Source organism: Hemicordylus capensis, chromosome 1, assembly GCF_027244095.1.
Source record: "Hemicordylus capensis ecotype Gifberg chromosome 1, rHemCap1.1.pri, whole genome shotgun sequence".
NCBI classification, from domain to species: Eukaryota; Metazoa; Chordata; class Lepidosauria; order Squamata; family Cordylidae; genus Hemicordylus; species Hemicordylus capensis.
Genome location: NC_069657.1, coordinates 382,200,282 through 382,228,227, shown reverse-complemented (window position 1 = coordinate 382,228,227; position 27,946 = coordinate 382,200,282). Strand labels below are relative to the sequence as shown.

The 27,946-nt window shown below is 44.2% G+C and overlaps 1 protein-coding gene across 2 annotated transcripts; it reads right to left on the bottom strand.

Annotated features, from left to right (window-relative positions):
• On the bottom strand, window positions 1-27,748 carry EDARADD (EDAR associated via death domain). 2 transcript variants are annotated; one of them, XM_053283784.1, is made up of 6 exons: window positions 27,439-27,748; window positions 12,898-12,962; window positions 10,326-10,365; window positions 8,681-8,769; window positions 5,201-5,249; window positions 1-2,861 (listed from the first exon to the last, which is right to left on the bottom strand). In XM_053283784.1, exons 1-6 carry the CDS (start codon window positions 27,467-27,469, stop codon window positions 2,485-2,487), a joined length of 651 nt encoding a protein of 216 aa, XP_053139759.1. In that variant the 5' UTR covers window positions 27,470-27,748; the 3' UTR covers window positions 1-2,484. The 2 variants fall into 2 exon arrangements, with proteins under 2 accessions (XP_053139759.1, XP_053139760.1); XM_053283785.1 differs by having other exon boundaries at window positions 12,898-12,959.
• Between the last annotated feature and the right edge of the window lie 198 nt (window positions 27,749-27,946).

The following is a 27,946-nucleotide window of genomic DNA, read 5'->3' as shown; positions in this document are numbered from 1 at the left end:
ACATTCAGTTTATTTACTATAGTGAATCACTGGAGAAAATAAATTTATGAATATGCCTACCATAGTTCAACAGAGCTCATCCATTAATGAAGAGGGTTCTTCTATTGAGAAGTGCAGAAACGGAAATGATGTCCATGAGATCCTTGCACACAAGGGCCTTTGGATCATAGCTCTACATCTGTGTTACTCCCACTGTGTCCTCCATTAAGGCTGTAGTCTAGATTTTACACATCTTTAATTTGTAGAGTCTTTTTGAATGATGAAGGCATTTGCCTTAAATAATTGCAACAGTAGTTCAGAAACGAAACATGGAGCACTAAATCAAATTATAATTAACACATCAGGATTTGGTTCTTCTACTAAGATCATATACAATGGTATACTAAAACATATAACAAAGGTGCCACTGAAATTGATGCTTCATACAGAACAGACCTTGTGAACGGAAGAATATTAAACCTATCAATGTAGCATCAACTTTTAAAAAACAATCAGCATATTTATATCAACAATCTGATATTTATGCTAGTAACAGGGACAGTAAGAGGAGTACGAACTCTCTGACTTAGGTTTCAATCTGCTTTCAAGTCTAGCTGCTTGAATGTGCTACTGTTCTGAGAGTCTGCATTGTGATGAACTCTGCTTGAGTTAGCAAAATAGCTGAACTTCCCAGCTAAAAAGTGTTCTTCACCTAGGAGACACCTTCTACTCTGATTGATTTTCAGTTGAATTTTCAGGACTCAGCATGCCTGAAAATTATATTCCAGTCTTAAGAATGCTTCCTTGGAAGTAAGTCCCATTGAAGTAAACATGCTTAGGAGGACTGTAGCCTCAGGCTTTGGGAAAAGTTAACAAACAGCCTTGATTCTTAGGCCTTAATTCTTGACAATACTGGCCTTGAATCTGTGGTTTCTCATTAGCTCTGCTCTGATTCATGATATTTAACAAGGGATCCCTTTTTAACTTCCCACTTACTGTTTTACCCTTTGAATTTGTAGTGACCTGCAATGTAATCAAACAGCATGTGATTTTAAACTCAGAATTGGCACACTGCCCACCATTGTGCCTTGCTACATAAACCAATGCATATTCTATGCCAAATAACTCTACTTAATCTAAACATTAATTTCTGGGAAATTTTTAATAGTATCACTAAATGTTATTAATATATTGCTCATAATTGTGATTAAAACATTGTAAGATAAGTGCTGTGTAAGAACCTGTTCTAGCACTAGTTCTCAAATTGTCTCTGAAACATGTTAGAATATATCTTCTAATTGCCACAGGGAAATAGCAGTTCCAATTAACATAATCACTCCTAAAAGATTTTAATATATTACCCACATTTGAGATCTAACCACTTTAATTCAAAGGAGCTAAAAGATCTAAACCATAGAGACACTGGCAAACTTGAATACTCTGAAACAATCAAGCAGTATTGGGACTTGAAAATTCTCTGTGAACTTCATACAATTCTTCTACCCACAATACAGGCTTGTGTACCCTAAAGGCACTGCTTTATGCAGCACAAATTAATTTAATCTTAAAGTTGTTTACATACTTTCTCTAAATTAATTTCTCAAAGCAAAATCTCCAAATATTAAATGAATTCAAAAATGGATTGTTCCAAACATGGAAATACCAGGGTTTATTTTTATTAAACATGTCAGAACTTGAAAGATCTGAATGACATCAAATAGTTAAGATAGTAGGAGAAAAGCCATCTTTAAGTAAAGGGAATGTATTTGCTGACAATAGCTGTTAAAAGAAACAGCAGAGTGAAGCTGACACAATTTTTGTGTCATCTGCTCAATCCAGGGCCTTAAACTGTAGTAGTGAAATTGTAGTAATACGAACAAAGGCAATAAGCATATGTCTTATTTCTGTACTGTTTGCACAGATCTTTAGACAAAATAATATCTCCCACTAGAATGTTCAGTGAAGTCATATGATGATATCCCAGATCTGTTCTGCTTTCTTCTCCATATCATGAATGTAGGAATCTTGGAAAGGGATGGAACAAACCCAATGTATTTACACCATTGAGAGTACAGCTATGCACTCTTCTTTAAAGAGGAGTCCAGATTCCTGTTTCCTCTTTACTTTTAACACCATTTTTTGAGGAAGCAGTGCAGGAATTGGAGAGCATTAAGGTTTGTAAAACAGCAAAAACTGGCTGACTGGCTGGCCTAAATAGCATACTCTGACTTTAATTCTTCACTTGCTGCTTGGAAATCTCTATAAGCAGCAAACAATAAATTGAAGGTACCTGCAAAGACACCAATTCATATTTAAATCCATGCTTGTCACTACAAAGGCTAGGTACACAAATATGTTAGATATTTTATGTAGTAAAAATGAGCTTGTGGGTCCTTCTTCTAGCAAAGGAAAACTCCACACCCACCAGTGGCAAAGCAAACCAAGCCCTGCTGCTTTTTATCTTTTCCACCACAGAAATACAATGGACTAGATATTTTCTGTCACTTAGAACTTATTTTGGTAGGTTCCGTGCCCTCTCTTTGGCCATTCTTTCTCCACCCACTTCAGTAGCATTTTCTCAACATCAACTCTTTGATATAATTTGCATAGATCAATAAGTTGTTCCACAGTTCTGTCACTATTCCGTAGCAAAAATTCCAGGGTGGGACTCTGTTGCTTCTGTTCCAGGAAACATAATTCATCATAGGTCATTCCCCATTTGCTGGCAAAGTTTCTCCAGTTTTTCACTGTTGGGTGAGATGGATCCAACTTTATCCTCATCATATACAACAAGTCTTCATCATTGAGCAAGTCACTGATGGTTGGTTGGTGAGATATATATAAGGAGCAGGTGCCATTTTCAGTGCATGGTTTCTTCAAAGCTAGAATTATAGTTATATTGGGGAATTATTGCTATGTTTTCTGACATGTAACATTCAGTGCTTGCAATGCCGAAGAATAATGTGATACACACACTATTTCTGAAACAAACAGGCATACCTAATTTGCTCTGAATCTTTTTATGCACTATAAAAAGAGCATAGGAATCAAGTGGATATATGGCACTGGATTATACAGAATCAAGTCATTTGTCCATCTAGACCAGGAGTAGACAACCTTGTCTCTCCAGCTGCTGTTGAACTCTCATCTTCCCCTGGCAAATTTGTTGCTGGGGATGATGGGAGTTGTAGTTCCACCACAGCAGGAGAGTCAAGGTTGCCTGCCCCTGGTCTAGACCAATATTGTGCACTCCCACTGTCAGTGGCTCTTCCAGATCTCAGGCCAGGGTCTTTCCCAGCCCCTCTTCCTGAGATCCTTTTAAAATGGAGATGCCAAGAATTGAACCCAAGATGTTACACAGGTAAAGCATGTGCTCTTTCACTGAACTAAGTAAAGTGTGCTGTCAAGTCGATTTTGACTCCTGGCGACCAGAGCCCTGTGGTTGTCTTTGGATGGATACAGGAGGGGTTTACCATTACCTCCTCCCGTGCAGTCTGAGATGATGCCTTTCTTTCAGCACCTTCCTATATTGTTGCTGCCTGATATAGGTGTTTCCCATAGTCTAGGAAACATACTGGTGGTGATTCAAACCAGCAACCTCTGGTGCAGCAGGGAAATGACTTGACTAACAAACCAGAGGTTGCCCGTTCAAATTTCCACTGGTATGTTTCCCAGACTATGGAAAACACCTATACTGGGCAGCAGTGACATAGGAAGATGGTGAAAGGCATCATCTCATACTGCGCAGGAGACAGCAAAGGTAAACCCCTCTTGAATTCTACCAAAGACAACCACAGGGCTCTGTGGTCGCCAGGAGTCGTCACCAACTCGACAGCACACTTTACCTTTATATCACTAAACTATGGCCCACATAATCAAAACAGAAGGTTAATTCCACTCTGATGTTTGATGATCACAGGATGGCACTCTCAAGCGTTTCTGTGAGCATATGCTTATGATAACATTATCAGAATTTGTTATTCTCTTAGCTTTCCCAATAACAATGCAAGGCATTTGTACTAATAGACTCGTCCCCAAACAAGTTATGAGGACAAGCAAGTCCAGTATTAATCTTCTCCACTTATCCTTTCCCAGGATCAATTTAAAAAGTCGCCCTGTGACCATCAAACATTTTGTCAGAGTCTGCCCTAAGGAACTGTGCTACATTAGAGCACAGACATATAAAATACAAGAAGCTATTCTGATAGTCAACATAATAAAGATAACTCCCTTCATACAAGAACAGTTCTCAGCATCATATAGAGAATAAAGGAGGACAGGTACTACATGTATTTGGGTATAGGCAATACATTACATTACCTGTAGCCACCTAATGACGCAGCAGGGAAGTAACTTGTCTAGGGAGCAAGAAGTTGCTGGTTCGAATTCCTGCTGGTATGTTTGTTTGTTTATCAAATTTGTACACCACCCCAAACTTTCATCTCTGGGTGGTTAACAGCAGCATAAAACAAGTTAAAAACATACAAAAAACTTAAAACCATTTAACAATTTAAAAATAAACCAGAGATTAAAACCTAACAAAATTTAGGAAACTGAGAAAGCTTGGGCGAAAAGATGGGTTTTCAGGTGTTTTTTAAAAATTGCCAGAGATGGGGAGGATTGTATCTTAGCAGGGAGCACATTCCACAATTTCGGGGCAGCAACCGAGAAGGCCTGTCTCTGTGTCCCCACCAAACAAGTTGGCGGTAACTGGCAACGGACCTCCTCAGATGACCTCAATGGGCAGTGGGGCTCGTAGTGAAGAAGACGCTCTCTTCGATACCCAGGGCCTAAGCCGTTTAGGGCTTTATAAGTTATAACTAGCACTTTCTATTTTGTCTGGAAACCTATTGGCAGCCAGTGTAGCTCCATCAGTAAAGGAGTAATGTGGTCTCTCCGAGATGACCCAGAGACCAACCTGGCTGCCGTGTTCTGAACCAACCGAAGTTTCCGAACTACGTACAAAGGCAGCCCCACGAAGAGCCCATTACAGAAGTCAAGTCTGGAGGTTACCAACAGATGTACCACTGTTTGTTCCCCAGACTGTGGGAAACACCTGTATTGGGCAGCAACGATATAGGAAGATGCTGAAAGGCATCATCTTATACTGCACGAGAGATGGCAATAGTAAACCCCTCTTGTATTCTACCAAAGACAACCACAGGGCTCTGTGGTCACCAGGAGTCGACACCGACTCATTGGCACACCTTTAATACATTACCTGTAGGTGATTCGCCAGTACTACTTTGGCTATCATCATCTTCTTCTGGCTACAAACAAAAATAATCTTGAATTAATATCATGTTCAAAGAGAGGATGGGAACTTTATTTTAATCATCTATGAAGCCTGAATCGAGAAAAATACGTAACTGAAAAATATTTAACTAACTAGAAGAAGGTATCTGTGAAACAGTTTAAACTGTATGGACAATAATGCAACAAGTTAAGTTTCTCAGAAGTAATGCTCCTGGACAAAATGGAGGCACCTAATTTCTGAGACCAAGAAGAACTGAATGTGCCAAAGGAGAGAGGTTTTTTTTTAAAAAAAATTAACAGCTGCAGCTTCTGCTCTTACCATGAAGCTATAAGCCCAGATGAAGCACTTCTCCCCGCACCCCCAACCACCACTTTTATTGCAGCTTTAAAGATGAAAGCAGTAGGGGTTTTCCCTTTAGATATTTGCAGTAAAGTACAGTTGGCTTTTGTGTAGCGTCATTCACCCGAGAGTATCACAGAACACTCTGGAGCAGATCATAAGCTGTGCATGCAAATACAGGTAAACTATGTAGTTATATAATACATTGTAACCAGACACCCTTACCCACCTACACTTAATTTCATCAGTAAATCCATTTCAAATAAGCTACATAGATAATTTATGTGATATAGCCATAATAACTATGCACACTATGTCTAATCTGATTTTAGAATGTTATGGCGGGGAAGAACAACCTTCCACACCTTTCTCTTAAATGGCACAATTTATATTCAGTGCTCACCACACTATACTCCATTCTTCTAGGATACCGACTAATTTGAAAATGTTATCCTTATACTGCATCTGATACATATCTAAAACTCCAAAATTATATGCTAAACAGAGAGTTGATACACCTCTATCAGAGCCAGGGGTATTTCCCTCGAGGGGTTTCTATTTTCCAGAGTTATGTAAAAAAAATTTTTTTTTTAAATTAGAGTTGCATAAAATCCAAATGCTGTTCAACTGAGGACTTTGAAATGTCGCTCAGCTGATATTCATATTAGAGACTGGGAGTGGTGGAGAAGGGAAGGAAGGAGAGAACATCGACAACTGCTAGTACTCAAGTCTCTAATGTTCCCCATTCCCCTAAAGTTTAATACACAAGATGAAAAAAACCAGACAGGATGAGATAGTGTGTGCTCCCTCCTACTGCCTCAGGCCTAGCAGACACTTCCCCAGAACAAAGAGAACAGTAACTGATGGCAACATGACCAGTAATGTAACTTTTGTCAAGTTTAATATGGAAATTCTGGGTCTAGATCAGGGTTTCTTAACCTAGGGCCCCCAGATGTTGCTGGACTACAACTCCCATCACCCCAGACATGACCTTTGTGGCTGAGGATGATTGGAGTTGTAGTCCAACAACATCTGGGGGCCCAAGGTTAAGAAACCCTGGTCTAGATTCAATAGGATGGGCAGGCAGGAGAAAGGAGAAGAAGAAATGCTACTGTTTAGGGAATCAGAACTAAAGCACAGATGTAGCACTGTAACAGAAGCAGCCTGAATGCTGTTTAGAGCAGGTGAGGGGCTGGAGCAGAGAGGCCAACTTGAGGCTCTCCAACTGTTGCTAGACTACAACTCTCATCATTCCCTGTCACAAATGCAGCAGGGGATGATGGGAATTGTAGTCCAACAACAGCTGGGGAGTCTCAAGTTGACTACCCTTGCTCTAGTTTCAGATTTCCTTTCTGTGGATTGTCTGAAAATTCCAGTAACCTAGAAAAATGTCCTACAGCAAGCAGCTCCTTTCTAAGAACTGCTCTGCTGGATCAAATCAAGGGCCCATCTAGTTCAGCATTCTGTTTTTAAATAGTAGCCAGCCAGATACCTCTGGAATGCTACACAAAACATGGTGCAGGCCTCACTCAGGATCCATGAGTTAAACACCACCTAATAGGAATCTCCCAATTTGGTGGTAGGTGGTAGCCAGGTATCTATCCTGTAATACAGGAATAAACCTCAGATAAAACCCTGTTTAAAGGAAGAGGAGTTGCCCATGTGAAAGGGAATGACAACATCTAGCAAAGTGCAGTTGCACTTTGCTAAATCATATGCTTAATGGGTCATCCTATTCAACCCTACTGACCAATATTCTATTCCAGAGGTTATCAGGTATGGGTCCCCAGGTGTTTTTGGACTACAACTGCCATCATCCCTAACCACATCGCAAAGGCCTCGGTCCAGCCTTGGCCATTGTGGTTGGGGATGATGGCAGATGTAGTCGAACAACATCTGGGGATCAAAGTTTGAGTACCCCTTTGGTATTCCAAATGTCTGTTTATGCATATATGGAGCTGACCTGATCTTCTGATCATATCAGTGAGAACACTGAACAGGAATGGGGGGAAATTAAATCAAGCTAGGCACTGTGTACTAGATGGGGATGTCAGAGTAAAGTGCAAAAGGGGATAAGATTCTGTGTTGCTTGGTTTCACATTATAATACCAGGTTTTGCTTAATACCTAAAGGAGATATCTCTGAAACCAGTGTGTCCATCCTTTTATGGCCAGTGTGCCACCAGTCTAAAGGCTGAGATCCTGCCACCCCAGTATGCACTGAAATCTACGCAGCCCTTGTATACTTTAGCTTGTGCTCTATGGAGCAGTGCTGGAGCGGCTGGCAGGAACCGGCCAGAGTCTCTGCTGGAGCCAGGCTCAAGACACTCCTCTCCTTTTAAGGCTTGCCACAACTCCTGCTGCTGGTGCCTGTGGCGCATATATAAAGTTGGCCAGCTGTGCTTTAAAGTCTAGAGTTGAAATATTTTTCACATATAGCATGCAATTATTCCTAAAATATCAGTTTTGCAGGAAAGGTTATGTCCATTCTGGGGCACATTATCCAGTGTATTGTACATTTATACTGTAAAAGTACTGTAACTAGCCATAAAATATTGCCATTTAACAAGACTCTTTTATTGCCTGTTAATAAATGGCAAGACCAGACAAAACTACAAATTTGTCTTGCATGTGATAGAAGATTAGAAAAGCCAGTATAACCTAAAGGCAAAACATGGCTTCTGCAAATCTAAATACAGCAAAACATTTGTATGAAAAAATACATTTCACTACTTTATCTTTAAAGTTCACTGTAAGCCGAATCCAGTTTTCAGAGTGCAATGCCTGACCACCAGATTTCCTTTCCTAAAAGCCTTACCACCTCACTTGTCATCTGTAAAGCCAAGGGCCTTAGAATACTGAGCTAGATGATGAACCAATGGTCTGACTCACAGCTTCCTATATTCCTGTGTTGCCAGTATTTAAAGAATTTAACTGGTTGTTGAAACCCACCCACCCCATTTACATTTACACATCAGATTGAAATAACATTTCCAGTAGTAGCCCCAAATAATAAACCAATGCTAAAATGTTAGTGTACATAAGACTTGAAGAGTTGTGTCCTAATGAGTTTTCTAACATGATAGCTTAACAGTGTTTTCTTTACCTGTTGTATCAGGCCTGAATCTGATGTTAGGCTCCTAATGTTAATGGATGCTATTTCCAATGTCACTTTTTCTGTTTGATACTCCTCATCTAAAAGACAAGCATTCTGAAATGTTATTAACATTCAGCCCTCCTGATATAAAAACATCATTTTCTAAAAATTTAGCGAGGGTGATGACAATTCAAGATATGCAGCAGCAGCAGAAGAGAAGTTGTCCACAGACATGCAGTTTCACCCATAATATTCAGCATCATCAGTGCCAGCACACCTAGAGCTCCACATACCTGAGACAGCGGAAATAACTAGCCAAGGGACAAGGGACATCATCAGTCATGGGCTTTAACATCAATGAAACCTTGTGTGCACACATAATGAGTGAAGAATCCCCACTCCCTGTTATGCTCATCACCTCTTTCCTGAATTAAAACACTAACAGCATGGGCATCATTAGGAGGTGGCCTCAAGCGACACAGGACCCCAGTGAATTGCTCAGAGTTCCAAATCTCATCAGCTGCCTCCCTTCTCCATGACCTCTTCCAGAAAGGAAGTGGAGCAGTGGAAGCACCTGCACAGAGCATGAGAGAGAGCTCCTAGTTCTCTGCTGCTTCCACCTTCATAGATGCTGTATTATCTTATTAGAGTCTTTAAAAAATATATGTAATTATTCTTGGGGGTATGATTGAGTTTAATAGTTCACATATTAAAAGGGGGGCTGTGGGCCCAGGATTTTTAAATACTTAGTAACACCCCTGCTATGCACTAGCCCTGTCCCAGGACATCTGTACTGTCAGACTCGCCTGCTAAGCCACAATGTTGCCTGTGCTGCATCTAAAGTTGGTAATAACATCTGACATCCTTTTTATCTACCTTTTATCTACAGCAATTATCAGCTGCTAAACATTTATTTCCTTGCCATGAAAAACTTCCAATTAGGAACATAGGAAACTGCCATATACTGAGTCAGACCATTGGTCTATCTAGCTCAGTATTGTCTTCACAGGCTGGCAGCGGCTTCTCCAAGGCTTCAGGCAGGAATCTCTCTCAGCCCTATCTTGGAGAAGCCAGGGAGGGAACTTGAAACCTTCTACTCTTCCCAGAGCGGCTTCATCCCCTGAGGGGAATATCTTGCAGTGCTCACACATCAAGTCTCCCATTCATATGCAACCAGGGCAGACCCTGCTTAGCTATGGGGACAAGTCATGCTTGCTACCACAAGACCAGCTTTCCTCTCCTATTACTGAATATCAAACTATCATTAAAAGCCCAAGAGCAGGCCAGGCTTGGTCCCCCCCCCCCCAGCCCGCTTCTGCCGATGTTTTCCAGGTGAATCACTTTCAAGCAGAGTGGTGGTCTCTTCAAAATAATGATCCCCTAATCTTTAGAAGTAGCTTCTTGGGCAGTGCAAAGAGCTGCAGTGGAAAAGGGAGGACCATAAAGCCACAGTGCATGTGGGGTCTCCTGTACGAGATTTTTTCAGACCCAGCCAATTAGCTTTTGGAAAAAAATGAATCTTTCTATATTAGAATATTGAGAAACTCAGTGTATTACATTGGTATCAAGTGACATTCATATCTGTACTACTTATTTTAAGTTTAACACAATAACAAAAATATAGACATCAGAATTTATTATTTTCTGCTCTTACCTTTTGGCAGTGCTGTGTCTTGAACAGGATACTTTTCTGTCTGTCCGGGGTGAAAGGGGGAGACAACGGTATTCACAATTGTCCCAGAAACATTTTGACAAACTACTTATTTTCAGACTTCTTTATCAGGAGAATGCACAACTTGCGGCCCACTGAGCTAAGCACAGCCCACTAATAACAGATTGATGTTTGTTTAGTTAGTTTGTTTGATTTATAGAACGCCCTTCCAAAAATGGCTCTGTTTGCCAGGTCAGGGCTGGCTCCAGGTTTGAGGGGCAAATTGCTGCAACTGACCCCTTGGCGAACCCCCTCTTACTTCAGTACCCACCATATGAGTAGGCCCTTGTGGACTTAAGACACAAGTGGTGGCAGCAGCAGCAGCAGCAGCATAACCAGTGCTGGGTAGCAGCAACGCTCCTCCCTGTACCATGGGGCCTTTGTGAGCTTATTGGGCAGTGGCTGGAAGCAGTAAGACTGAGCAGGAACCAACATCACAGTTTCTCTCACAATGCCCTTCGTGTAGCATTGCTCCAGAGTGCTAGGTCAGGTGTATTGTGGAGGAGTTAAAATTATAGCTCCAGCTACATTGGAACAGAAAGGAGTGCCATAAAGGAAAACCATATTAGGTGGGTCCAGCAATGGCAGTAATGGTGGCCCCCATCATGTTCTGTCTGGTTTGAGGCTCTGCATGTTGCTGCCTCTTGTGGCAGCTTGCTGCACTACAGCAGATTTTTAAGCCTGTAGGCCAGTAGTTCCCAACCTGGGCTTCTCCAGATGTTGCTGAACTACAACCCTCAGCATCAGGGATGCTGAGGGTTGTAGTTCAGCAACATCTGGGGGAGCCCAGGTAGGGAGCCATTGATGTAGGCCCTGGGCAAGCCCTGCCCTATGGGATCAATCATTGGTTCTCAAGAAGACAAGAAGCAGCTTCCTGTCTGAGGCATGCTTTGCCTCAATATCAAGGTCTCCTTGCTTTATTGATCTGTCTGCTTAGCTTGGCTTCTAGCTACCAATTTGACCCCTAATTCCTGACTGTCTGCTTGGCTCAATCTGCTTGGTGTATTCCTGACCTCTGACTATTGGTTTGATCCCTGAGCCCTGACTGGTTACCTGGCTCTCCCAGTCCCAGCTCTAAGCCCTGTGCTGTGCCACCCAGCTGCTGCCCACAGTTCAGCCCTGCCAGGATATTCTGCTGACCTGACAAAATGCTAACACTGGCCCTTTCCAAACACTGGACTACCACCCCCCGCTGTTTTGGCAGTACTACACCAGGAGAGAGAGAAATCTGCAGGTTATTGGGCCTTTGCCAGGCTTGCTGATGAGCTGATTTTGGCTTTGTGGGCAAAGGCACCCTGCTAATGTGGTGAAGTGGATGCCTAGAGCAGTGGATTGGTTGTCTCTGTGGACCCACCATTGCCTCTAGCTTCCTTATTCCACCAAGACTCACCTCAGCCCCAAAAGCCTTCCCCCCCCCAGCATACCAGGCACCATCACTGCTTTCCCCATCCTCTGCATTCCACCCCTAATTGTTCAAAAGACTGAGAATGGGGAAATTAGAGGGGCAGGATGTGGCAAAAAAGCATTTCCTGCCGCTCTAGCTTCTTAACAGGCAGAGGTCAGGACATGGCCAGGAAGTGTGGTGACTGCTGCCGCCGCCACTACCACCACCAGCAAGGGTAAGGGAGCTCACTTTGCCAGCAAGGCTTTACAAGGGTGAGACCGGGAGCATCTGTTCCAGTCCAGTCTTTACAAGGGCTCTGCACAAGGAGGGGGCTATTCACAACCTTCTCTCCTTGAGTGGAGCTTTTGCAAGGGTTGAAGTGGGAGCTTCTGATCTAACCCTTGCAAAGCCTTTAAAGCAGGGATTCTCAACGTGTGGGTCCCCAGATGTAATTGGACTTCAACTCCCATAATTCCCAACCAAAGGCCACTGAGGCTGGGGATTATGGGAGTTGAAGTCCAATAACATCTGGGGACCCACACGTTGAGAAACCCTGCTTTAAAGGCTCAGTGTGAGGAGGGCAACTGTGGCAACCTCCCCCCCATTAGGCTGTGTGAGGGTCAGACTGGGTGCTCCTGTTCCTTCCAATCCTTACAAGGCTTTGTTAAAGAGAAGAAGAGGATGCTTGCAGACTTCTGCTCATTGCCCTCATCTCCTTGTGAAAGGGGGTCAAAATGACAAAAAGAGGCTCCCGGCAAGCAGCTTCTCCGCACCTCCACTCCTGCACTCTAAAAAATGTTTCAGCAGAGGGATGAGTTGTCATTTTTGCTTCGCCTCAAGTGTTTAAGTATCTTCAGCTGCCCCATCCATGGGTCACATATAGTGCAAGTTTGCACTATGTCAAACACAGAAGGAAAACTCTCATGTACAGGTCAAACAGATATCAGGGAGGATTCTACATTTTCTAATGAAAGTCACACAGTCTGTTACCAGCTGTGTCTAAGTTCATTCAATAACATTCAGTCATTCATGAACCTGTTCAGTAAGTATTAAACTGTAACATCGTAGCCAACATTTAAAACAACAGACTAAACCATACTGACATTATAACAAATTCTACAAATTACATACTTCTTCTTCTGAGGATAAAGTGCTAGGATCTGTATCTTCTACTGGTTCTTTAACTGCAAGATCTGCTGGAAACAAAACAAAGAAGGGTTTTAATTTATATTCCTTACTCTTTTTAAGTGTCCATTTTTATTACCTGATCTTCAGAAAAATATAGTTCACTAGCCCAGAAGAACACTGGCCAACTCTTTTGTTAGGCAGAAAATTAATTAATTGTTCCGGGGAACTCCGGAAATTTCAGAATGTGGTGCTGATGGCTATGCAAGATCCTGAGTGGGACGTCATTAATACAGGCATAACCTGTGCTAACAAGTTGGAGGGGCGGAAAATGAACCACAGCTGCTTGGGTACTGGCAGCCACTCGCTCTCTGCCTCTTGGCCCCGCATCAGCTGTAATTGAGCTGTGTGAGCTGGTCATTCCTCTGGTAGAGGAGGAAAATCCCCAACCAGGCGAATGACCTGGGCTGGGGATTTCTCTCCCCCACAGGATGAATGACCAGCCCACATGGCTCAATTACAGCTGGAACACCATCAGGAGGCGAGAGAGCCGCTGCTCATACCCAAGCAGCTGAGGCTCGTTAATAGTCTTGCAAGCTGCACATATGTTTCACCTTACAAATGGGGCTGGTTTGAGAGGGTGAGGTGGCTCAGCACCCCACTTCTCCACCCCTTTGGTGAGGGGTGTATGCATGGTCAGTGAGAAGGTAAACCTAACAGGCTAGGAGACATAAAGGCTGTTCACACGAGCAGCCCTACCCCATGTGAAGTGCTGGGGTTGATGCCAATCCTGGCACTGCTTTGCCAGGAAGCCCAGGGTTTCTACCAGGGCTTTTACTGAGGTAGGAGGGTACATGTGCACCCTCTTACCTCAGTCGTTGGTCATGTGTCTGCTGGGGCTTTAGGTCATGTGTCTGCTCAGCTCACGGGGAATCCCCTAATGCACTGTGCTCATCACGTGGTGCATTGTGGGATTTCTGGAGGGCAGGCAGTGTTTTCCTGGCCTCCAGAATGCCGTGCGGATTGCGAAAGCGCAGCTCGTGTGGGAACTCAAGCTGCACAGCCCCAGGACCAAGCCGATCATCTGGGGTGAAGATAGGTGCTATCCTGACTTCTCCCTCCCTCCCTGGCACTCTCAAAGGTCATGTGAACAACCTCAGAGACTCAGAGATTTTAGAAAGCCTGGAATGAAATAGCTGAGTAGGACTGAAGCATCTTGGGGTGTAAGGACTGGCTTTCTGAGAACTGATGTTACCTGTTGCTGATTTATGGCAATACTCTGCTATTTCAGCTCCACCTAATCCTCATCTTGTATATTTGAATGTAAACGAAATACTACAAAAATACCATAAACCCTCCATAAAATTGGTGATTTCCTCCAAGGGAAACCAGAATCCAAGCTGCGGTGAACCCTACTGCAGTCAGCACCCTGACATGGGGAGCAAGGTGCTTACAGTATATCCAGGCAAATGTTCATTTTAAAACCAAATGATCATTTTAAAACAATCATAAAGATCTCATTATGATCTTTAAAAGCTTCTTCTACCCGATTTTTTTTTAATCATGAAAAACTATGTAATTATAAGTTTCATAAATTTAATGACAGATGATTGTCTGCCAGAAGTGGTTTTGGCCAAAACTGAAATACAATTGTTCAAACAAGGTGCAACATACCTTTGTTTAAAATGTGATTGTTAAAACCTTTTAGTAACAAATTGCAAATTTAAAGCATATATTAGAGCTTATGAATAATTTTAAATGAGTATTTAAGAATATGCAACATACAATTTGAATACATAAATGTACAGAATAGTCACATTAGGGGAAAAGGATTTCCTGGTACTACAACAATCCTATAAAAGAACAGTTCTGCTGGATCAGGCCCAAGGCCTTATCTAATCCAGCATCCTGTTTCACACACTGGCCCACCAGATGGCTTTGGGAAGCCCACAGACAAGAGATGAAGGCATGCCCTCTCTCCCGCGGTTGCTCCTCTGCAACTGATATTTAGAGGCATCTTGCCTCTGAGGCTGGAGGTAGCCTATAGTCCTCAGACTAGTAGTATATGTGAACCCCATCAGTGTATATGTGAAGTTGGGGTTTTCTGCCCCAATATTCATCACTTTACACTTATCAACATGGAACAGCATTTGTTGCCTACTCACCCAGTTTGGAAAGATCCTTTTGGATTTCACTACTCTAAATAGTTTGGTGTCATCTGCAAATTTGGCCACTCGCTGCTTATCCCAACTTCTAGATCATTTATTAATAAATTAAAAAGCACAGATCTCCCAGTACAGATCCCTGGGAGATCCCACTTCTTACTTCCCTCCATTTAGAGAATTGTCCATTTATACCTACTCTCTGTTTCCTGTCCTATATTTATTAGCAATAGAATTTTGAGGCTTATAATGGCAGATTTATTTTTAATTTTTGCTACTTGCCTTAACTAAAGGGGCACATATAAGAAAAGAACTGCCCACTGGATCAGGCCCAAGGCCCATCCAGTCCAGCATCCTGTTTCACACAGTGGCCCACCAGATGCTGGAGGGAAGCTCACAGGCAGGAACTGAGGGCATGCCCTCTCTCCTGCTGTTACTCTCCTGCAACTGGTACAGAGGCATCCTACATCTGAGGTTGGAGGTGGCCTACAGACCTCAGACGAGTAGCCGTTGATAGACTTCTCCTCCATGAAGTTAGCCAAACCCCTCTTAAAGCCATGCAAGTTGTTGGCTATCACCACATCTTGAGGCAGAGTATTCCGCAAGTTGATTATGCTTTGTGTGAAAAAGTACTTCCTTTTGTTGGTCCTAAATTTCTTGGCAATCCATTTCATGGGATGACCCCTGGTTCTAGTGTTATTTATGGATTGATTGATTTGATTTGATTTGATTTAATGTATATACCGCCCCTCCAAAATGGCTCAGGGCGGTTTACAACAAATAAAAACAATCAAAATCAATTTAACAATAAAAATAAAAATTAATTCAATTAAACAATTAAAATTATTTAAACATTTAAAACATTAACATTACAATCATTTAAAACCAGCATTAAAATTTTAAACCATGAATCTAATTAAAAGTCTGGGTGAATAAATGTGTCTTCAGTGCCTTTTTAAAAGTTGCCAGAGATGGGGAGACTCTTATTTTAACAGGGAGTGCATTCCAAAGTACAGGGGCAGCAACAGAGAAGGCCCGTTCCTGAGTAGCCGCCAAATGAGTTGGCAGCCACTGCAGGCGAACCTCTCTAGATAATCTCAACAGGCGGTGGGGCTCATGGTGAAGAAGATGTTCCTTTAAATACCCAGTGCCTAAGCTGTTTAGGGCTTTATAGGTCATAACCAGAACCTTGTATTTTGCCCGGAAACATATCAGCAGCCAGTGTAATTCTTTCAACACAGGAGTAATATAGTCTCTCCTAGTTGATCCAGAGACCAGCCAGGCAGCCGCATTTTGGACCAACTGCAGTTTCCATACTATGTACAAAGGCAGCCCCACATAGAGCGCATTGCAGTAATCCAGCCTAGAGGTTACCAGCATATGTACCACTGTTCTGAGGTCATTTATCTCAAGAAACAGACGCAGCTGGCATATCAGCAGAAGCTGATAAAAAGCACCTCTGGCCACCGACTCAACCTGGGACACCAGGGAGAGGTTCGGATCCAGAAGCATCCCTCAGACTGCATATCTGTTCCTTCTGGGGGCATGTGACCCCATCCAGATCCGGCAGATCAATATTGTTTCCCCAGTTCCGACCCAACACAATAAGTACCTCCATCTTATCTGGATTCAGCCACAGTTTGTTATCCCTCATCCAGACCATTACTGCCTCCAGGCATTGGCAGGCATTTAGGGAGGTTATGCCTTCTTTCAATGAGGTTGACATGGAGAAGTAGATTTGGGTGCCATCAGCATACTGATAACACCCTGCATCTGATGATCTCTCCCAGTAGTTTCATGTAGATGTTAAACAACATCGTAGACAATATGGAGCCCTGAGGGACACCATAGGAAAGTTCAGATTTAGAAGAACAGTCTCCAAGGGACACAATCTGGAATCTGTCCAAGAGGTAGGAGTGGAACCACTGCAAAGCAGTGCCTCCCACCTCCAATCCCCATAGACGTTCCAGAAGGATACTATGGTCAATAGTATCCACTTTGGGGTTGTTTTAATGAAAGGAGGTATATAAATTTAACAACCAATCAATCAATCGTATCAAAAGTCGCCAAGATATCCAAAAGGACCAACAGAGTCACACTCCCTCTGTCAGTTCCCAATTGGAGATCATCTATCAGGCTGACCAAGGCAGACTTCACCCCAAAAGCCAGTTTGAAGTGGGTCTAGATAATCAGTTTCCTCCAAGACTGCCTGGAGCTGGGAGTTCACCACCTTCTCAATCACCTTGCCCAGCCATGGAAGGTTGGAAACAGGCCTGTAGTTGCTTAACTCTGAGGGATCCAAGGCAGGCTTCTTCGGAAGCGATCTAATGATTGCCCCCTTCAGACAAGGGGGCATCCTGCTCTCCCACAGGGAAGCATTTATGATCTCTACCAGGCCTTCTACCACAGCCTCCCTTCCAGATAGTATAATCCATGTCAGGCAAGGATCAAGAGGACAGTTATGCAAGAGGGAGAAAAATTTCTCTCTATCAACTTTCTCCACACCATTAATTATTTTATGGACCTCTATCATGTCCTTCTTTCCAAACTAAAAAGCCCCAGGTATTGTAGCCTTGCCGCATAAGGAATGGCTCTAGGCCCCTGATCATCTTGGTTGCCCTCTTCTGCACCTTTTCCAGTTCTACAATGTCTTTCTTTAGGTATGGTGACTTCTGTGTCCCTTTAAAACTGAAACACAATGCACCTCCTCCATAAACATTTTATTGTTCTCATTTCTTCCAACATAGACCTGGTTCATACGTAACACCAAACTGTGAAACCACGATCTCGTGGCATATATTACCCCCAGTTTACCTCACCAAACTCCAAACTGAACTTTCAGTTTGCACAAAGTTTTGCCACTGAGACCTCCGGTTTGGCCTCTGATGCATTATGTGCAATCATAGAGGCGGCAGCACAGACCCACCCAGGGACGTGATACAGTAGGTCTATGTCAGTGGTGCTTCTCACTGGCTGCCTCTCTGAGAACCAGCCCCACCCCTCCTGTCACCTATGCAACTATGGAGCTGCCCAGCAATGATTCCCCATCCAGCAGTTGTCAGCCTGTCAAGCTGTACAGTCACTTGGGGGCGTTCCTTCTTCCCACTCTGTCCCTTGCTCCCCCTGCCAGGCAATCAGGAAGGAAATAGGATGGGATGACAGGACGGGCACTAATTGCTTTGCTCCCCAAGAAAGTGGTGTGTGCACAAGCATAAACACTCCAGGTGGCAACATGGGTAGTAGACCCCATCACAGTACTGGGAGGGGAAGATTTGGCAGGGGCAGGTGCCCGCAGTCAGGTTTAAAAGGCAGCCTCAAAGTTGAACAGTACAGTTCTTTCCACCCCCCACAGAAATGTTGGGGAAGGAGGGCCCAGCCCCTTCCCCTTCAGGGTTATTGGTCCCTAGGCTTGCTCATGAGAAGGCACTAATATTTTATTTATTTATTTATTTATTTATTGTTGCATTTATATACCGCCTATAAATTATATACAACCCCAAGGCGGTTTACAAAAGTTAAAACATACAATAAAAGACAATAAAAATATTAAGCTAAAATATATATATAAAAACAGACCAAATTTAAAATCTATAAAATACTAGCATAAAAACAATACAACAGGTAAAAACACACAGAAGCATCAGTAAAAACGATTATGTAAAAGCCTGGATAAAAAGCCAAGTTTTAACAAGCTTTCTAAAAGCCGTGATGGAGTCCGAGGAGCGAATGGCCACTGGGAGAGCATTCCAAAGTCTGGGGGCAGCAACAGAGAAGGCCCTGTCCCGGGTGCACGACAGCCGGGCCTCTCTCATTGTCGGCACCCGGAGGAGGGCCCCCTCAGATGTCCTCGTCAAGCGGGCAGCAACCCTTGGGAGCAGGCGGTCCCTCAAATACACCGGGCCCAAACAGTTAAGGGCTTTAAAGGTCAAAACCAGCACCTTGAATTGGACCCGGAAACGAACTGGCAGCCAGTGCAACTCTTTCAAAATGGGCGTGATGTGCTCCCAACGGGCAGCTCTGGATAAAACCCTAGCTGCCGCGTTTTGCACTAGCTGCAGTTTCCGGATATTCTTCAAGGGCAGCCCCATGTAGAGCACGGTACAGTAATCCAGCCGCGACGTGACTAAGGCATGGGTAATCGTGGCCAGATCTGCCTTCTTGAGAAAGGGATGCAGCTGGCGCACTATCGAAGCCGTGCAAAGGCACCCCTGGCCACCGCCTCCACCTGAGCTTCCAAAAGCAGAGCCGGGTCTAGTAGTACCCCCAAGCTACGTACTTGCTCCTTCAAGGGGAGTGCAACCCCATCTAGAACCGGTAAAATCTCCTCATCCCGATTGGCTCTCCTACTGACCAACAGTACCTCCATCTTATCCGGATTCAATTTCAGTTTATTAGCCCACATCCAACCCATCATGGCCTCCAGCCCCCGATTCAGGACATCCAACGTCTCCCTAGGATCAGATGACAAGGAGAGATAGAGCTGAGTGTCATCCGCATATTGCTGACAACTCAGTCCAAGTCCCCGGATGACCTCTCCCAGTGGCTTCATGTAGATGTTAAACAGCATGGGGGACGATCCCTGCAGGACCCCACAGGCCAACGGCCACGGGGCTGAGCAGTAGTCCCCCAGCACCACCTTCTGGACCCTCCCCCCAAGAAAGGACCAGAAGCACTGCAACGCAGTGCCTCCAATTCCCATACTCGAGAGGTGGCCCAGAAGGATACCATGGTCGATGGTATCAAACGCCACCAAGAGGTCCAGCAGAACCAACAGGGACGTACTCCCCCTGTCTAGTTCCCGGCGTAGGTCATCCACTAGAGCGACCAAGGCAGTCTCAGTTCCATACCCGGCGCGGAAGCCAGATTGAAAAGGGTCCAGATAATCTGTATTATCCAAGACCCTCTGCAGCTGGGACGCCACCACACGCTCCATCACCTTGCCCAAACAAGGAAGGTTAGACACAGGTCTATAGTTATTCAGGTTGGAGGGATCAAGGGAGGGCTTTTTAAATAGTGGTCTTACCACCGCCTCCTTGAGGCACGATGGCATCCTGCCCTCCCTTAATGAAGCATTAATGATCACCTCCAACCGTTTACCTGTCCCCTCCCTGGCAGCTTTTATTAGCCATGAAGGGCAAGGGTCAAGAGTCCAAGATGTCACCCACACACTGCCCAGGATCTTGTCCACATCCTCAGGATGCACCAACCAAAAAGAATCCAACACAACGGGACCAGATGGTACCAGAGGCACGTCTGCCGGAACTGCAAAAACTCTGGAGTCCAGGTCGGCACGGATGCGAGCGACTTTATCTGCAAAGTGACAGGCAAACTGGTCACAAAGAGCTGTAGATGACTCCGCCCCCATTGTCTGGGGGGATGTGTGGAGCAAGGTTTTTACCACACGAAACAGCTCTGTTTGTCTGCACAGAGCAGACGCAATGGAGGCGGAGAAAAAGCATTTCTTCGCCGCCCCCACCGCCACGGCGTAGTCCTTAAAATGGGCTCTAGCCCATGTTCGGTCGGATTCATCACGACTCTTCCTCCAGCGTCGTTCCAGCTGTCGTCCGAGTTGCTTCATCGCCCTAAGCTCTGAGGAAAACCAAGGAGCAGATCGGGCTCCATTTCAAATTTACTAGGTGGTACTCAAGTGCTGGCCACCCATTATCCCACAGACCGCTCTCTCACAAGAGTGCCAGGCCATTGGGGCTCAGAACAGAGCAAGGATGCTCTACGGAGGAAAGCCATGGGGATGTGTACTTCAGCGAGTACTGTCTCGGTCTTGGTGACTGCTACCAAATAACTGTTAAACACAGGCCCTGTCAGCCAGTCTGCCCATGTGGACATGTGCACCCTTGCCCATGCCCCAAAATGAAGACCCCGTTGTCCTGGGGCAGCTGGAAACCAGGGCTCCTCTCTTCCGCTAATATCTGCACCAGGTGATCTGCACGTACGAATATGAATACGATGAGTATTTATATACCACTTTTCAACCAAAGTTGCCAAAGCAGTTTACATACAGAAATTAATTAATGAATTAAATGGTTGCCTGTCCTCAAAGGGCTCACAGTCTAAAAAAGAAACACAGGAGACACCAGCAACAGCCACTGGAGGGATGCTGTGCTGGGGCTGGATAGGGCCAGTTGCTCTTCCTCTGCTAATAAAGAGAATCGCCACTTTTAAAAGGTGCCTCTTAGCTCAGTTAGCAGGGAAGACACTGGGAGTTGTCACTGGGAAGGCTATGGCACATAGAGCGTCTAAATCTCCTTTGGGTGCATACACATCTATACTAGCTTGAGGCTTGCTTTTCATATGTGTGTTTTCAATTTCTAATACTGCTCCCTATTTTTTCTGCCCATTGGTTTTATTTCAGCTTTTACTTTCATATGAAATCAATCAGAGCTACACTCCTCATTGAGCCTGATGCCATGTGCTTATGAAACAGTGTCACTTAAGATACTAAAGTTACTGATTTTATCAAATGTATTAAAACTGTGAATTTAGATATCACACTACTTTAGAAATGAGCTCCAAAACACAATACAATCTCAAAGAGCATACATTTGAATTTCGCAATTAAGCACAAACAATAAATCAGATTTTAAAAAATCCTTTAATTCATACTGCATTCACATTAGAAAATTAAATAAGCAGAGTTGTGGAACCTCTCCATTACACTTTAGCCTCGGGTCTAATTGAGTCCCCCTCAGCCAACTTCTCCTGCTGCCATGTCTGTTGCTTGAAACCTCCCTTACAACTAAGGCCTGTCCTCTACCCTCTTCATCCATAATTCCCAAAAAGCAGCAATGCTGATCAAAGAAGAACTTCTCATCTGCTGCTGAAGCAAAAAGGCTGTCCAAGCCAGAGGTTGCCAGTTTGAATCCCTGCTGGTATGTTTCTCAGACTATGGGAAACATCTATATCGGGCAGCAGCAGGAAGATGCTGAAAGGCATCATCTCATACTGCGTGGGAGATGGCAATGGTAAAACTCTCCTGTATTCTACCAAAGACAACCACAGGGCTCCCTCTGTGGTCGCCAAGCGTCGACACCGACTCGACGGCACACTTTACCCTTAAGCAGCTGTACAGAATCATTAGTAGAGAGTTAGGTCCCCCGTCCCCCCCCCCCCCATTTTGAATTCAAACGTTTAACATTCAGTTAAATGTACTGATCATGACTCTTTGGTTCGGAGCCTCAAAATGCCTATTTTTCAAATGGAGAATCCCAAGAACCCAGGGTTTTGTAGCACATGTAGAGGGGCAATTCCAATGAACACTCCCCACATTGCATTGGCATGTCCTTTAGTGACGTTGGGACAGGTGAGTTCTTGCTGCGGCCGCAACATTATTGTGTGTAGAGGTTTGTGTTCATCTGAACAATCCCAATGTCTGAAGAAGATTCTGGTTAAGGTACACTCAAAGTTAGCATTTCAGGAAGAAGGCTAGAAGCCTTCTCCTTAATGTTTCTTTAATGTTTGTAGGCACAAGAAACATGGGGATAAATTCAAATAGGTTTTGTCCTCACATGCTTATCTAATGAAGTTCTGTTCCAGGAGGACTATCCCATGTGTCCGGCTCACCTCCAAACTGGCTCCAAGACCAGGCCTAATTACCAAAGAAAATAAGAGCCGCTTTGACTATAACAGCCCAATCCTATGCATATTACCTTGAAAGTAAACTCCTATTCAGATGTTATATTGTACATCTGTACAAATGTCTGTACATATATACACATCAGGAACAAAGGAACATAGGAAGCTGACATATACTGAGTCAGACCCTTATTTATTTATTTAGACCCTTGGTCTATCTAGCTCAGTATTGTCTTCACAGACTGGCAGCGGCTTCTCCAAGGTTGAAGGCAGGAATCTTTCTCAGCTCTATCTTGGAGAAGCCAGGGAGGAATTTGAAACCTTCTGCTCTTCCAAGGATGGCTCCATCCCCTGAGGGGAATATCTTACAGTGCTCACACTTTTAGTCTCCCATTCATATGCAACCAGGGTGGACCCTGCTTAGCAAAGGGACAAGTCATGCTTGCTACCACAAGACCAGCTCTCCTCTCCGAGTTGTTCTTTCTGAATGAATTTGCATGCATACCTTAAAAAGTGAACCTGAGTGCAGGCCCAATCAAATACACGATACAGAGAGTAAATTTACTATTGTATGTGAATTGGATGTAATGTGCAAATTGAACTGTACATGTGCAAGCTGTACACAGATTGTACATGCATTGAACATTGAATATGGCTTCTGACTAGGACTTAAGACCCACTGAAGCTGATGTGTCCTGGTTCCATGTAAGATACCTAGAGCACCAGAAATGGGTTTCTGCTGTATATTGTGATTTAGTGTGTCTGTGAATTATTGATGACTCTTCTAACAGTTAAAAGAATTACAATTGTTGATCTGAACCAAAAACTTGAGTAAAAGAAATTCCATGTTCATCACATCAAAAGAATCTAAACTTCTGAAAGTCAGCTGATGGAATATAATGAAAGCAGCATAGATAAATAAAGATAACTAAAAATGCTGCCAGTACTGGATATTTTCCCAATCCCCCATTAATCTCTTATTTCTTTTGCTTTATGAAGCTCAAACATGACTTCCGTTCCATGGTGTCTTTTTTTTTTTTTAAAAGACTGGTCAAGCATCTTCTCTGCAATTCAGCTTTTGGATAAGATTCTGAAATTGGACAGGTTTTGTGGCCCTTTTGCACCATTATCCCTGATCCATGCATTTCAGTAAGTGGGTTTTCTGATATAATTTTACAAATGTAACGATCAGTAATTCGATATTATACATCCTCTTTTGTTGACAGTTTATCTAAGGGAAGACAAAAATCATACTGACTTCCATAACGGATGAGGATTATTTAAAATATAAACATGAGTGTTTTGGAGTCATCTTTTCCCACACAGCTTTTTAGTTTGTTTGCATCTCTCTCTCTCTCTCTCTCTCTCTCTCTCTCTCTCTCTCTCTCTCTCACTCACTCACATTATTTAGCATTCTGGAACATTTTTGCCTGTTCTGGTTTTATCCCCCCACTCCCCAAGATGTGAACATATATCTGTTATTTTGTTCCTCTTCCCAGATTTGCTTTTGGTTATCATTAAAAGATATGTAGGATAAGATAAATATTTAAACATTTTAAATATATATTCTAACTTTAACCAACAGGGCTGTTTCTTAACTACCATTGCTAACATTGTTTTCCTCTAACTAAGTAAAGTTGCGCCATCAAGTCGGTGTTGACTCCTGGTGATCACAGAATCATGTGGTTTTCTTTGGTAGAATACAGGAGGGGTTTACCACTGCCATCTCCCGCCCAGTGTGAGATGATGCCTTTCAGTATCTTCCTATATTGCTGCTGCCTGATATAGGTGTTTCCCATAGTCTGGGAAACATACCAGCAGGGATTCAAACCAGCAACCTCTTGTTCCCTAGGCAAGTTAATTCCCTGCTGCGCCATTAGTGAATTTTCATCAGTTCTGTTTTTACTTTCATTTTGTCTTCCCTATGCAATGAATAGAAGACACCAGAAACTACATTCCTATACTTCTTACCATAATAAATTTCAAGATAGCATTCTGTTTAAAGAAGCATCATGTGATTTCCAACCTAAACTGCACTTTCTAAGCTTCATTCTTTAAAGTCCTTATTAAACAAAACACTCTCCTTCCTAAAATAATTAACACATATTCTATGATGATGAAATGTGATTTATTTTTTGCATTAAAGTGTTGATAAAGACGTTTACCAGTATATTTCTTTAATATAATTCTAAGACCCCAAACAGGAAATATCCATGGAACTACCTTTGATTTTAATGGCATTTATGTCCAAGTACGTAGGTGCAGGATTGCAGCATACACACCAGTTTATGTTTAGTCAGGTACAAGTTTCATCAAGTTCGTAGGGACTTAGCCAAGTGTGCAAAGGACTTCAGCCCACTGCAGTCCTATGCACAATTACCTGGAAGTACGTCCTATGGCAATAAGTAGGACTCATTTCAGTACAAACATGAACAGGATGCCACAATAAAGTGTTAGTTGACATATCAATTCTGTTTTGTGTACTTTGATAATTCACATTACATTTGAAACTATATATTTTAGTTAATAATGCACTAGAAAGGCAAAGGGATTATTGTTGTTATACAGTTACTAGTATCTTTCAGCCCGTTAAATTAACGGGCGCTAGTAGCCTTCTCCGCCCTCCCCCGACGCCTCCTCCCGCCCGGGCCCACCGCCTCCTCCGGCTGGGGCCGGCGCCATCCGGGGCCGCTGCCGCCTCGCCCGGCTTCCCCCGCCGCCTCCTCGCTTTGCCCAGCCGTCCAGCGTCGGCCGCTTGTCTCCGGTACGGCCGCCCGGTGGCGGCCACTTCTCCTCGGCCTGCCGCTGCTCCTCCCCCCGCCCGGCATCGGCGGTGGCCGCTTCTCCTCGGCCCGCCGCTTGTCTGCCACCCGGCCAACATGGTGGCCGGCGCCTGCGGCCGTGTCTCCCTCGCCGTATTCTGCGCACGCGCACCACGCATGAGCAGAACATCCGAAAAAGACACGGACACAGACACCAAGCATCTTATTATATAGGATGATTGTATTCTCCATTTAAAAAAATATTTCTAGTCATCCGTGCCTGAATTTTGTGGTGTGGTATTCATTTACTCATTTAATTTTAGCCAGGAAGTCTGTATGATCACATACTATTGCTGATGTAAGTCATGATTATACTTATTTTATGTGTGTAGCCTCACATAAGAATAGTCACTCACCACTCACTGTACCTCTTTCATTCCGTGGTCATTTGGTACCATTGTTCACAGGTCTATGTACACCCATTCAGAATCTAACAGGGAACCATTGTTCTCACAATACTTTAAATAACCTAGCATAAGGCTGGTTCAAATGATGGTGGCCCAGCACACACGGAGAAAGCAGGGTTCTGCCCAGGCTCGGACTGGCCCACAGGGCAACAGGGCATATTCCCGGTGCATCCTACCCATGCGGTGCCCCTGCACCCCAACTCCCACCCTTAATTACCTATTCTGCTCTAAACCTGGCGCCCTCCCCACATACATTCCACCGCCCTCTCAATGCCCCCAGTCTGGCCCTGGTTCTGCCAAGAGCATGTCCATTGCCCTTCTGGCACATCCCTTGTTTAAGCAACTATTTGTAGCATGTATTTAGGGGTCATTCAGATGAACAGCCCTCACACACAATCAAAGCATGTGCCAGGAGGGCACCAGAACATCAGTGGAGGATGTCCTAAGGGTGTGTTCTTGATTTGCCCCCCATTTTTTCATGTGTTGGGCCAGTATCGTCTGAACTGGCTCATAACCAGGAGGACTGCTTTATCTCCGGAATGTTGTAAATTGTCACTGTACTACTCTCTTACTTTTTAATGGTCCCGTCACACAATAATGGCCACTAACTCTTCCATCCAATAGCCCTTTGACCCCATCTTTTATTATTTTGCTCATGTTTTCTGTGGCCGTGTGTATATATATAGATCCACCTGCCAAATGCAGATTACACTTCATGCATCTGTCCATTCTAGTCCATGAAAGCTTATGCTGGGGGAAAAAGATGTGGTAGTCTCTAAGATACTACCAGGCTCTTTGCTGGTTTTGCTGCAACAGACTAACATAACAACCCCTCTGTAAGTCATTTAATTTTAAAAACGTTTATAGCCAAATTATGTTCAGGACAGGTAGAAATGTGTTAGTGCTGAAGGATATAGAGAGGAATTCGCAGAAGTTACAGGAGAAGGCAACTTTTTACAGTAATTTTGCTGCACTTCAGAGGGATGCTGCAGGGCTTAATTTATTTAGTGTTTGAGCGAATGATTCATCAGGTCCTTTGAGATCCTCAAGGGTGAGGTGATACAGAAACGCTTTTTAAAAACCTCTCTCAGTACACTAGGGTGGAGCAGGGAAACCCTGGACTCGCTCAAAGCCAAACTCTTTTTGCAAGACTCTTCTGTAGCGGACTTGAGAGAGAGCCGGACCTCGTATTGTTTTGAGGTGAGGGAGAAGTAGTGTTACCTCTCCGCGGTGTAAGACGGGCATTGCCGCTGCCAAAACAGACTCACATCTCGAGAGGGACTCGCGTTATGGCTGCCTCCGCCTCTTGCTCCAAGCTTGCAACAAGAGTGGCCCCCGCGCAGGTGGGAGGATCAATGTCCACCCAGTGAGTCCGCCCTCCCACCCGTCCGTCAGCACCTCTGGCCACTCCAGGAACCCGCCTTCCCGCGTCTGCCCTGCCCAGCCCAGCCCATTCCAGAGAAGCCTCATTCTCCCCGGCCACAAAAGACGCACGCACAAGCACTGCACTCATTCTTCTACCAGATAGACGCACGCACAAAATACAAAAGAACAGGCAGACTTTACCTTCAGGCAGAAGGTCCGCGGGAGAAGCCATTGGGAGAGGGGACGCGGGGAGGATGGGACAAGCCAAGGCGAGCTTGCAGGAATTTGCGCGCCTGGGTCTGCAAGCGTTTGTGTCCCTGCGATCGGGCAACCCCCGCCCCCCAGTCCGGGTCGCTGTTGCACCCTCCTTCTCGGCTTACTTCTCCACTTCCTGGTTTGGTATTGATCGAAGCCCCCTACGCTCTCTCCCTCCTGTAGGTGAAGTTTCTGGAGGGAGCGGAAGCTGCAGGTAAAACCCAAGCGAGCAGGGGAAGAAACATGTGCGGGCGGGGGGAAGGTATGTTCTCCCCACCCCCAAGCTACATTTCATGCCTAATAGTTCTATCTCAGTCTGATTCACGTGGTTTTTTTTAAGGTGTCCGCCCCCCTCTTTCTGGTCTGATTTGTAGAGGCATGTTTGTAATAACTTTAAAAGCGTGAGGCACCTAAATACTTGGATATTATGGCATCAGCTTTCACAGGCAGCAGG

Bases quoted from the DNA above. Each gene is read 5' to 3' on its own strand.
- EDARADD (XM_053283784.1), bottom strand. From the start codon at position 27,469: ATGGCTTCTCCCGCGGACCTTCTGCCTGAAG. The intron at 12,963-27,438 runs GTAAAGTCTGCC...TTTTGTTTCCAG, and splicing joins CGCGGACCTTCTGCCTGAAG to CAGATCTTGCAGTTAAAGAA. The intron at 5,250-8,680 runs GTAAAGAAAACA...TTTTGTTTGTAG, and splicing joins ATTCAGGCCTGATACAACAG to CCAGAAGAAGATGATGATAG.